General features: G+C 52.0%; 1 protein-coding gene across 1 annotated transcript; it reads left to right on the forward strand.

Annotated features, from left to right (window-relative positions):
- Positions 1 to 1,753: 1,753 nt before the first annotated feature.
- Positions 1,754 to 3,018, forward strand: LOC145391711 (uncharacterized). The gene is made up of 3 exons (XM_080266248.1): positions 1,754 to 1,915; positions 2,064 to 2,562; positions 2,882 to 3,018. Exons 1-3 carry the CDS (start codon positions 1,754 to 1,756, stop codon positions 3,016 to 3,018), a joined length of 798 nt encoding a protein of 265 aa, XP_080122374.1.
- Positions 3,019 to 12,907: the final 9,889 nt, after the last annotated feature.

Genomic DNA, 12,907 nt, shown 5'->3' on the forward strand with positions numbered 1-12,907 from the left:
TCAAGGCTAGGTTAATGGTGGACACGGGAGCTGCCAGGTCATGCCTATACTCCCATTTCTACTCCCGTCATTCCTCCACTTTTGGCCCCCTCCTCCCCACCTCAGCCAACCTCGTAGACGCGGGGGATGGCCCCCTGCCTCTCCGTGGGGAAACTCGGGCCCTCCAAACCAATACCCATCAACAAGTCTCCACCACACCCCTTCATCATTTTTGACTCTACCTGCTGTCAGTATGACGGATATCTAGGGCTGGACCTCCTTCAGAAACTCCGCACCAAGACCGACTGTCATCAATGCCGCCTTCACTTCAGTCCAGCCCCCCTTCAGAGACAAAATAAAAAAAGGAAACGCAAACACAAACATACAATAAAACAACCCCAACACCAGCACCACCACCCACACACCCCACACACATACACCCCCTCCCCTAACACTCACGTTCCCCGACGCCTCTGCACATGCAACACCACTCCAACCTAACCCAACACATCACTCCCCCATTCCCCCACCCCATCCACTCCACCACCTGTCCCACCCACCTCCCCATCTTTTCCTGCCTCCATCGCCTCCACCGTCACCATCCCGCCCCATCACAAAACTTGGGTGGAACTAAACAGACCCTCCGGTACCTCAGTCCTTTTTTTCCCCATCCCTACCTACCGGACCACTCTCCTCCTGTCTAGTATCCCCCACCTTCCTTCCCCCTCAGGCCCGAGCAATCCATGTCACTAACCTCGCCACAACACCATTAACACTACCTAGAGGACTCATCATTGGTGACACAGAAGCTGAGCCATACCACACACCACCTTCTCACCACCCAACTCTGCCGAACCTACCCGTGCATCTATCCCCTTCCCAAACCAACAGCCTCCAACAATTACTCCTGGACTTCCAGGACCTATTCTCCTCTGGCCCAACCGACCTCAGCCACATCACCTACCTCAGTCACGAAATACATACGACAGGACCACCCATTCGCCAACCATCTCGCCGCAAAAACCCAAAGCAGCGAGCAGAGGAAGACCAGCAGGTCCAGGACATGATTGATGCCGGTGTTATCTCCAACTCCACCAGCCCGTGGTCCTCCCCAGTCGTACTCGTGAGAAAAAGATGGAACCATGCGATTCTGCATTGATTACCGCAAAGTAAATGATGTCACCATCAAGGATGCCACACCCTTACCCAGAATCGACGACTCACTTGACTCCCTACACGGCTCCACTTGGTTCTCCACCCTCGACCTGCAATTGGCTTATTGGCAGGTTCCCATCCACCCAGATGACAAGCAAAAGATCGCTTTCTCGACCTCAAACGGGAAGCACTACGAATTCAACGTCCTCCCATTCGGACTCTGCAACGCCCCAGCCACATTCTCCTGTCTGATGGAATCAGTGCTAAGCAGCTTAACCTGGGAAATCTGCCTGGCCTACCTAGATGAGGTCGTCGTTTTTAGCCACATCTGGGCCGACCACCTCCACTGCCTCAAACAGGTGTTCCTACGTATCCGCCAGGCAGGCCTCAAGCTCAAGCCAACAAAATGCGTCCTAACCGAACGATCCGTCTCCATCCTAGGACACATGATCGGAGCCCAGGGCATCTCACCTGACCCCGACAAACTGCACGCCATCGCCGAAATCCCCCTACCATGAGACGTCCACAAAACCCGGGCCTTCCTAGGCCTTACATGATACTACCGACGGTTCGTAAAAGGGTTGTGAACATAGCCAAACCACTACATGAACTGACAAAGATGGGCGAACCTTTTATTTGGACCAAAACCAGAAAGACCGCATTCAATAACCTCAAATCCAAACTGATCTCAGCACCAGTAGTAGCTTTCCCAGACTACAGCCTCCGTTTCCGTCTGTATACTGACGTTTCCCTCATAGCCATAGGGGCCGTCCATGCGCAAGTACAAAACGGGCGCAAACATATCATCGCCTGCGCCAGCCGTACCCTGAACCAAGCTGAGCGAAACTACGCGGCCACCAAACGGGAATGCCTCGGCATAATCTGGGCGCTAGAGTACTTCCATTCCTACATATCTGGCACCCACGTAGTCATCATCACAGACCACCAATCACTACAATGGCTACGCCAGTCCCAATACTAACAACGCCCAACTCATTCAATGGTGGGAAGCTCTCGAAGAATTTGATTTTGATATCTCATACCGCCCAGGCAAACTCCACACTAATGTCAACGCCCTCTCCCGTCTACCCATCAATGCCGTCTGCCCAAAACCAGACTTGATTCAAATGTGGAAGAACAAGCAACGCCCTACCTGGATCCCTCCACGTACATTTGCCAGGTTACACCTCCACGGTGAACACCTGTATGACTCAGATGGCCACATCATCTTCGACCCCGCCTCGGCTCATGACGCTATGATACACCTTCATGCCAATAACAGCATCTACCTTGGCATCAAAAAGCTCTTACAAGCGTTCTCTGACATGTATTGGACAGCCAACCCATCCATCATTGCTAAAAACATCATCCAAGCATGCCGCGCATGTGCTTTGGGAAAGGACATCACGCGCACCCCCGGCCCATCAGGCAAATTAACTGCACAAAAACCGTGGCAGCTGCTTTCCCTTGACGTCGTCGGCCCCCTCAGACCAAAATCAGGGTACAAATATATCATCACGTTCGTCGACGTCTACTCAAAATTCGTCATCGCTTGTCCTGCCAAAGACCATAATGCCGTAGCAGTTGCCAACCCCCTGGTCCGCCACGTCTTCCCGTATTTCGGCATCCCACAAGCCCTACACTCGGACAATGACCCTGAATTCACAGGAAAAATCTGGGATGAACCAGCCAAAATATTCGGCTACCAAATCTCCCACTCATCCCCCTACTGGCCCCAAGGTAACAGCGTATGCGAGAGGAGCCATCGATCCCTCCTCAATCAAATCAGGACCAGAATCCTGCAGACAGGCAATGACGATTGGCCCGCCCACATCAAAATTGTTCAATGGGGGCTTAATACCTGCCCACGGGACGACGGCGTAACCCCACACGAACGAGTATTCGGGGAATCCCCACTCCTCCTACCTCTCCGCCACAACCTACACCCTCCAACCCCCCCTCCTCTACCGACCCCCTCCACCACCTTAACCCTTTAACCACTGGCATTGTTTTGGCCTGACTGTCCTCTCCCGCGGGGGTTTCAGGCAAATGTAAACAAACCTTTAAACCTTAATAACTCTGCACAGAATAAAGCTAGAGAAAAAAAATAAGGTACCATTAGAAAGTACTGACCTTCAGCTTTCCATTGATGTAGGTTTCATGACTTTGTTGACTTTCACAGGACAGGCAGTGCCGTTAGAAGTGAAAGGTGTAAAATCACTATTTTAAGCCCCACGCACCAGTACCAAATGCCAACCACTCTCTGATAATAGTAATATAAACATATATGAACACTGCACATACGATAAACACCCACTCTTTGTTCACTGAGGTAGGTAAAAGGCACTTCACTGCTGCTGCGCTCGCACTTCACTGCGGCTTCACCCGCTCACTGACGTTTGGTTAGCGGCGATCTTTTCATTATTTTTAACTTCTAATATTATTTTACATGTAATCTGGGCAATATACATTATATTTACACTGCACTTATTACTATATTGCGTCACTGTCGCATCACAGAATTACACAAGTGCCGCAGAATTACACAAGTGCCGCAGATTCTCTTATTACAATATCACTTATTATACTGGCCAATATTTACATTTTCTTCTAGGCAAAATATCCCTTATTACTACATTATCCATTATACAATTATTGGTAAAGCACGTCACTGTCGCATCACTGTATATCACTGTCACTTTCAGTATTTACTCAGAGAGTGGTACTCGGCAAAGCACGGAGTCACACAGAGAGCGACTTGGCATTCCTGGCACTGGTGTGTGCTCATTTTTCTCGTCCGAGGCCTCCGTGTGGTGTTATGACATACTCTGCAGCGGCCCTGTGACAACCTGCTGCCTGCGGTAAGAGGCAATTTCACAAGCTGGTGCCGGCTCATGTAACTGCGGCACTCAAGACGGTCAGGTTGTGTGTCAGAGTGTCGTCTCGGGATCAATGCCGTCACCTGACCAAATCGTGCAAGCAGCTGCTGCACAACAGTCGTGGAGAACTGTCTCAGGGATGGTTGCCTTATGCCCCGACTTGTGTCTTGTAGAGAATGAAGGCGTTGAGCATGCACATATCAAGCATGTGCAGGCAAGCCTTCCTGTACTATTGGGTGTTTCTCCTGAGACAGTCTATTTCGCCAATCATCATATCAGACTTATCAACAAGTCTCATGTTCACAGTGTAATCAATGACGTCATCAGGCTTCATGATTGGCTCTCCCGTCCTGTAGCTGACCTTCCCAGTTCTCTGCAATTCCCCCTTGTGGATGGTGCTGATCATATTCACGACCTTCTTGTCATGCCACCTGATCGCCAGAAGCTTGTCTGACTTCTTCAGGTGCACATCTCCCTTGGATGAGGATGATGCTTCTGGGAAACTTGGCCACTCTTTCCTATAGCTCCGTACAGTGCCAACAGTGCCAATGCCGTGTTCAGCCAGGTATTTGGAGAGTTTCGGTGCTGCGTAATAATTGTCTGTGTACAGCACATGATTCCCACCAAAATACCTCTCCATCAGCACTTTTACAACGGAGCCAGAGAAGCCAAGGGGGTCTTTCCTGTTCACGTCCATTGTGCTTGCAGAGTAGATGACGAAATCAAGGATATACCCCGTCTCACAGTCACACAGCACAAAGAACTTCATCCCAAAGCGGTGGCGTTTGCTGGGGATGTACTGCATGAATTTGAGACGTCCTCTGAACAATACCAGGGATTCGTCTATGACGACTTTCTGCATAGGACGGAAAAATCGCATAAATCGATCCCTAATCCTGTTGAGAAAATCCCTCACTTTCCACAAAGGGTCAGTTTGGGACGGGTTTCCATTGTCAGCGAAGTGCAGGTATCCTAGCAGCTGTCGGAACCGATCCCGTGACATATACTTCTCGAATGTTGGGATAGAAGTAATGTCATCCACGAGCCAGTACTCCTCCAACTCATGTCTCTTGATATGGGGCATCAAGAACATCAGTGCAAAGAACACATACAGCTCTCTGATCCCGACAGGCAACCACGACACTTGCTTTGGTGAGCCAATAGGTCCCAGCCCTTCTGCTGCACACTGAGCTGCATACCTATTGGTCTCATCGCTGACATGCTGCACGATTTCGTCATCCATGAAGGCCAGGAAGTAGTCTACAAAATCATCTCCTGCGTTGCATGGAAAGGCAGGCTGTATTCCAGCATTTGTCATATCAAACGGCGGATTGTGTGGCTGAAAATCTGCACCGTCAGACCAAACAAATACATCAACTTTCCATGTGCGTGGTTCAGTGGAAGTGGCAGGTCGCATTGCACTCGTTTCCCCGTGAGAAGGAGCTGAGGTGGAGGCAATGGGTGAGGCAATGGGTGAGGCAGGAGGTGAGGCAGGAGGTGAGCGTGAGGGGGGTGAGTGCGGGGGCGGTGAGTGGGGGGGTGGCGAGGGTGAGGGAGCTGAGCGGGGGGCAGGCGGGGGGGTTACTGACCTGGTGCGTGGTGATATTTGACCCTTTCTTCCCCGCTTATCACCTCGCTTATTGCCCAGCTTTGCCCTCCAACTGCCACGCATCCCCTTTGTTCTAGGCCGGCCTGCCCTGCTTACCCTGCCTGCACGGCCTGCATGGCCTGCCTTCCCTCGCTGTGCAGGCTCTGGGAATTCATATTCCTCAGATGATGTAGACTGAGGAGAGGGCACGGCAGAAGATGAAGATGACGTGAGGGCAATAGGGCTAGGGGAACGGGAAAGTGGTGGGAAATGCTTGCTAGGGCCTGGTGTAGGAGACGTAAGTCTGCGCTTCACTCCCTTCCCACGTGCAACACCAATTTTCCCCATAGGCGCCTTCCCATTCCCAGGGTAAGTTGAGGGTGGTGGTGGGGAAACTACACGCTCACTTTCATCACTATCACTGTCAATGGTAAAGGGTTCACCACCAATCACTGCAAAATCGTCACTACTTGCTGTAAGTGTATCACTCTCACTGCCACAATCCAGAGTTGTACTTACAGTTTTGTCCAGCTCTGTTCTAATTTCTGGAGTGCTCAACCCCTTCTGCCTCGCCGTTGGCAGTTCCTTCACCGGTGTAGAGGTCGAAGGCACACTAGCACTGATCATTTGTGAGGAGGAAGCGAGCGACGATGAGTCGGGACGGAGCGCCATTATCACGCACAGAGCTGGACAGATACTGACTGATGCGTGTCAGGGCAGGGGTGGGGGGGCCCCCTCGGGGTGGGAGGAGGGAGGTGTGGGATGGCTGGCGTGAAAGAACTCGACAGCTACTCTTGCGTGAGACAATTTGCGCACAGGAAAAACGCGCGGTGTTCAAAATATTCACGAACATTCCAGAATGACACCAGCGGTTTGGTCCAGTTTTGTCGATGTCATTCTGGAATGACACCCACGGTTAAATGGTTAAACGACGCCTCCACCACCTCCAATCCCAGCAGGACCTTACACCAGACTCCAACCCCTCCAACCCCTACAAACCGGGCAACTCAGTAGCGGTTGCAAACCTGCCCATCCCCACCAAGATTTCCCCCAGGTTTGATGGCCCCTTCAAAATCATCAAAGTCCCTAACCTCTACCAGGTTGTCATAGACCACCACGGACAACCATGCACCTACCGAAATCGTCACGTGTGCCCATTCCACCCCTCCAACAATGACCACCCTCACACCCGCGCGCCCCGCACCACTCCACGCACACCTGGCCCATCAGCGTCTTCTCAGAATTACCCCCCCGACTCCTACTCCTACTCCATCTCACCCCCACCCTCCGCATCCCCCACAAGCACGCTGCCTCTCACTTTACCCACCCCCACCACCCCAACCCCCCATGATGACACCAACCCCCAACCCTACAACCTCACCCCTGACCTACCCACACCTAACCCCACCTCTCAACCACCAGATCCTGCACCACCGCCATCACCGCCCATAACACAACCTCCACCAAACCAACTCAGCCTACCAACGCCCAACACCACCACGCCACCCTCACCCACCACCCATCAACCGCACAACCACCAAGGCACCACCCCACCCACTACACCACCGCCCAACCCACAACGTGCAACTACTCCACCACGTGCACCCGCAGCCCGCCCACCTCCACCCCCCTTACCCCACGACCATTCTCACTACACACGACACACCGCACCCCCTCCCACTACCCCACCCGCCCCCGGCCATACCCCCTCACCACCACGTGCTCGCCCACCTTCACCACCAACACCAACCCTCACCACCACCACCACCAGATTGGGACGCCTGTCACGACCACCCACCAGATACACCCCAACCCCACCACCCACAAAACCCCCCACTCCCCACCTCAACCCACCCCAAACACCACCCCCATCACCCTACACCTCCACCAAGCAAAATGGAATATCCCCAAATCCCAATTCCCCAAAGCCCAATGTTCCTGCCACCCACCCAGACCCAATAAAACCCCCACACTCCCCTCACTCGCCAGCATTCGCCTCCTACCTCAACACCACACACAACCACCTGAGATGAGCATCTACCGGATCCACTGGCAGCCCCACGACCGCCCACAGGTCAGACTCAGGGCAACACACCAGCTTCTCCGGATCCTCCGCCGGACAGACCGCCCATCCTCCCTCCGGCTTACTCTCCACCCACACCGAGAGCCGAACCCCACCACCCTCCACTGGACCAACTTCCTCCGACACCTCCCCCCGGCCCACCAAACGTCCACCACAATGACATACCACCTCCAGCCACGGAGCCGTGACTTTTTCAAGACGGAGGGTGGTGAAATACCCGCCGCCATCGGACCACTCACCCCGCCACACCCCACCCCACCACCGAGCCACCACCACACCACCACTCCAGGAGGACACCATGGCGGGGTTAGTGACCCAGGACAAGAGGGTCACCAGGACACCTATTCTCGGAGCCCCTCTTCCCCGCAACTGTCACAACACCAGGTGAGCAGCAAAAGGCAACGACCCTGCCGTCGGGGCAACCCTCGGCAGGTTCGGGGTGGGGCTGATCCAGAGTCAGTCCCAGGCAACACCGCGGTACAGCCACCGTACGTACCGGGGAAGGAGCGGCCACTGTACGCCCTTCAATTGTTTCCCCCTGTGACACCGCCATCACGACCACCGTACGTGAAAGGGGAGGGAGCGGCCACCGTACGCCCCTCAGTCACAGCCACCTCTGGGGACGGCCTCGGGGTGTTAGTTATTGAACGCGCCCCGACTGGCAGAGAGAGGAATAGAGGAACCGCGTTCACGGCCACCGTACGCCCCTCATCCACTATTACCTCCAATGGGAGTAATGCCTCAGTTACTTCCCGAAGGGCAGGCAGGCCCACAGCTACGGCCTTAGTACATGTAAGGGTAAGCAGACCCTCGGCTACAGTCTCAGCACGTACCGGAGAGGGCGCTGCCTCTGTGCACCCCTCTCCTGCCTTTTCCTCCTGTGGGGGCAACACCGCGTTCACGGCCATCGTACGTGATGGGGAAGGAGCGGCCACCGTACGCCCTTCAGTTCCTTCCCACCAGGTGGGTAGGCCCACGGCTACGGCCTTAGTGCGTGAGAGGGTAAGGCGGCCCTCGGCTACGGCCTTAGTAAGTGCTGGAGAGGGCGCTGCCCCCATGCACCCCTCTCCTGCCTTTTTCTCCTGTAGAAGTAACACCGCATTCACGGCCACCGCACATGATGGGGAAGGAACGGCCACCATACGCCCTTCTGTTACCTCCCAGCAGGTGGGCAGGCACATGGCTACGGCCTTAGTGCGTGACAGGGTAAGGAGACCCTCGGCCAGGGCCTCAGCACACACCAGAGAGGGCGCTGCCCCTGTGCTCCTGCCTCTTCCTCCTTTGGGAGCAGAACCGCGTTCACGGCCACCGTACGTGATGGGGAAGGAGCGGCCACCGTACGCCCTTCAGCTGCGAGCCCTAGGAGTCATGGAACTGGGTTCACGGCCACCGTACGTGACGGGGAGGGCGTGGCCACCGTACACCCCTCATTCGTGACTCCGAAGGCTCTTCCGGAGCAGGAGGTCCCTTGCGCAGCCGACCCCTTTCCTCTCGGCTGTGTGAGACGCCCTTTGTCTCCCCACCGGAGCGATTCCCCAGAGGTGCTGGCGGAGTGGTGGCGTGGCCCAGCCCAAACCCTACCACTTACCCCTGGGAGGTCCTTGTCCCTGATGGGCACCCGATGGAGGCGACGCCGCAGTCCAACTCTGATGGGGCTCTTTCCTGCAGGCAGCCGCAGCCCCCGGACTCCCAGGTCTGGCCAGCAGCCCCCAGGCCCAGACCACCCAGGCTCTCGCTCTCCTAGGACCCAGAGGTGCCAGACCTGCCTCCTGCAGCTGTTTGGCCCCAGCCCCGAGGGCCACTCCACAGGTCGAGGCCCCCAGACTGGAGGGCCTCCCTGCACCCCATCGACGTGGCCCCAGTGTGATGGCCGCCTGTCAGGTCGAGGCCCCCAGAGTGAAGGGCCTCCCTGCACCCCGACGACGACTACAGGTCAAGACCCCCAGACCGGAGGGCCTCCCTGCACCCCACCGACGCGGCCTCAGTGTGAGGGCCGCCTCTCAGGTCGAGGCCCCCAGAGTGAAGAGCCTCCCTGCACCCCAACGACGACTACCACCCGGGCAGTGATGCCCCTACGGACAGTGCGCTGCCCCCTTCAGGAGGGCTCCCCATAGGGCCTCTCTCTCACGCCCAGGACGTGCAGCAAAGTGATACCCAAAGGAAATACGGGTACGTAGTGACAATGATACAGTGAACAATCACCACAGCAGTGCATAGTGAGAGAGAATAAAGTATGGCCCGAATGAGAAGTGAATAACTATAAAGCCATTCAGTGTACAGTGGCCCGATACTTGGCAGAACAGAAAAGACCATATACAGGAGTGCGTAAAGAAAATGTGGGTTAGAGCAGGTGCGCGCAGGGCTCATTAGAAGCCTGTGATTCAGTACTATTGGGACTAAGTAACTCCTGCGAGTGACGCGACCCGCATTCTACCCACTTATGGTACTATTCGTTTCCCCCACTCCTGATCCCGTCCTCCCACAGTGAAACGGACTCTGAATTAAACACCATTTCTGCCAAAGTGTATTATTCGGGCACTGTAATATCCATACTAAATGTCCCTGTACAAGTGAATAGTAACTTACTGTGTGTGCCATTTTGTCTAGTGTATTAAAGGCTAATTCTGTATTCCCTGTCTTTTACCAAAATCCAATATCTCTTTGTTCATATTGTCAAGGAGTCAGAATTAAAGAAGTAGATGTGTTAAGGTGTACTGCCTCATTTTTATGTTCTGTTCCTCTGTGGGTGCTTTACTTCCGGTCCGGATAGAGGACCCCGCTCAGTAGCTGTTGTTCTTAAGACAAGAGGTCGACTTAAAAACACACAGCTTAACATATATATATATATATTGTTACGGAACAGAGAGAGATAATGAACACTTCAAGTGAGAATACTAAAATCACTACTGTCCCGCAAATTTCCAGGTTCAAAACAAAAAGAGTTAGGTAAAATTACAAGTTAAAGTTTAATGATCAAACTAACAACTAAACATTCAGGACTCATAAGGATAATGTAAGGGCAAAACAGGTTACATATATTGTTAACTGCAATGGCCTCTATTAACACGAATTTAGCAAGAGTAAATTTATCTAAGTCAGCCCTGATAAAATGAGAAAACCGGATAATGCTCAGTTAATGCAAGATATAATATTATTACGGATACAAAATATTACTAACTCTGGCTGACAATATGAATCACAAAAACTCCACCAGGCCCATGAATCAACGCCTTATGCTATACAGTACAAGTAAAAATGTAATAACACTTATACTCAAATTATACAGCAGCTAGATGGTTGGAGACTTCCTGAGCACTCACAAAAATAGTAGTATACTGTACAGGGGAGGCCAGGGATGTGAACAAAATGAGGAGTAGATCTAAGTGGCAATAATGCAGAGACTGAGCTCATTATACAGGGGGCCGGCAGAGCTTGATTGAACTTGCAAGAAGGACACGCAAATGAGGGCACAGAGGACGAAGAGTTGACACTCCTGCTCTGAACAACAGAAAGAACGACTTACTCTACTATAAGGGGGAGAAGGGGGGAGTGAGGTAGAACACGCAAGCCTGTTCACTATGGAAGCCACGAGGCGAATCATGATCAAACATGCAGCATACTGTCCGTTTGAATTATACAAAGGATGATGAAATCATAGGCTATGTAACACCTCCCCACAAAGAAAAAGAAATTTACAAAGGAAATTTCTTATTACTCTAAAACAATCTGTCTAAAGTCTAGGTAAGCAATCTGAAATAACATTTTCTTTCCAATTGACATGTATGTCTAATGAATACTCCTGAAGAAGTAGACTCCATCTTGTCAATCTCTGATTTTTATCTTTAAACTTACTAAGGAATTTCAGTGGGTTATGATCGGTATAAATGACTATGGGGTCAAAACCAGAACACAAATGAAATGAAAAATGCTGTAAACCCAAAATCAAGGCCAAAAGCTCTTTCTCAATAGCTGAGTAGTTCTTTTGAGGAGGAGTGAACTTCTTACTGTAATAAGATAAAGGGTGTTCAATACCCTGATCATCCTCTTGCAGCAAAACAGCTCCAGCTCCTGTATCACTTGCGTCCACAGCCGTCTTAAAAGGCTTAGCAAAATTTGGAGTAGCGAGCACTGGCTGACTTAATAGGATAGCTTTAAGTTTACTGAAAGAGGATTCACAGTTATCGGTCCAGACAAATTTAACTCCCTTTTTCAGTGGGTCTGTAAGTGGTGATACAAGAATTGAAAAGCTAAGAACAAATCTCCTGTAATAACCTACCATTCCCAAAAATCTTTGTAGCTCTTTCCTACTTTTAGGTCTGGGAAGATCACTTATAACCTGAACCTTAGCTCCTGGTGGTGCAACGTGTCCATCAATTACGTACCCAAGGTACTGAACTTTAGCTTGACCAAACTCACTATCTATCTATCTATTCCCAGACGCCTCAATCCCGTTTAGGGTGGCCACCAACAAATCGCCTCCAAGTCGCCCTGTCCCCCGCCATTTCACTCCCCTGCTCCCAACTCACACTCCCCTCTCTCATATACCTCTCCACCCCATTTCTCCATCTCATCCTCGGCCTCCCCCTCCCTCTTTCCCCCTCCACCTCTCTCACATACACTCTCTTCGTCAGTCTTTCACCCTCCATCCTCTCCACATGGCCAAACCACCTCAGTGTGTTCCTCATAACGCTTCCTATCACATCCACATCCACACCACAACGCTCCTTTATATCCTCATTCGTCAGCCTGTCTCTCCATGTGACTCCACAGGCTCCTCTTAAATAACTCATTTCCACTGCTCTCACTCTTGACTTGTGTCCGTCCAACAACGTCCAAGCTTCACTTCCATATGTTAGAGTTGGTATCACAATACTGTCATGTAGTAACTTTTTCACTTCCATGCTCACTTCCCTGTTTCTTATCACTGCTTTCAAAGAACCAGCAACCTTTCTTCCCTGCTGTACCCTTTCAAGCACTTCACCCTCCAAACTTCCATCCTTACTCATCACACTACCCAAGTACTTAAACGTACTCACATTTTCCAAACTCACACTTTGATAAATTAGCTACAAGATTAGCCTGAACCAAATGCTCAAGAAATTTACTGACATGGGATAGGTGATCCTTCCAGTTGTCACTGAAGATTAATACATCATCAATATAAACAACACACCCAGCCAAACCCTCTGTTACAACATTCATGAGCTTCTGAAAAGTGGCTGG

This window comes from Coenobita brevimanus, chromosome 19, assembly GCF_032717465.1.
Source record: "Coenobita brevimanus isolate Jiangsu-jjx chromosome 19, ASM3271746v2, whole genome shotgun sequence".
Taxonomy (NCBI): Eukaryota; Metazoa; Arthropoda; class Malacostraca; order Decapoda; family Coenobitidae; genus Coenobita; species Coenobita brevimanus.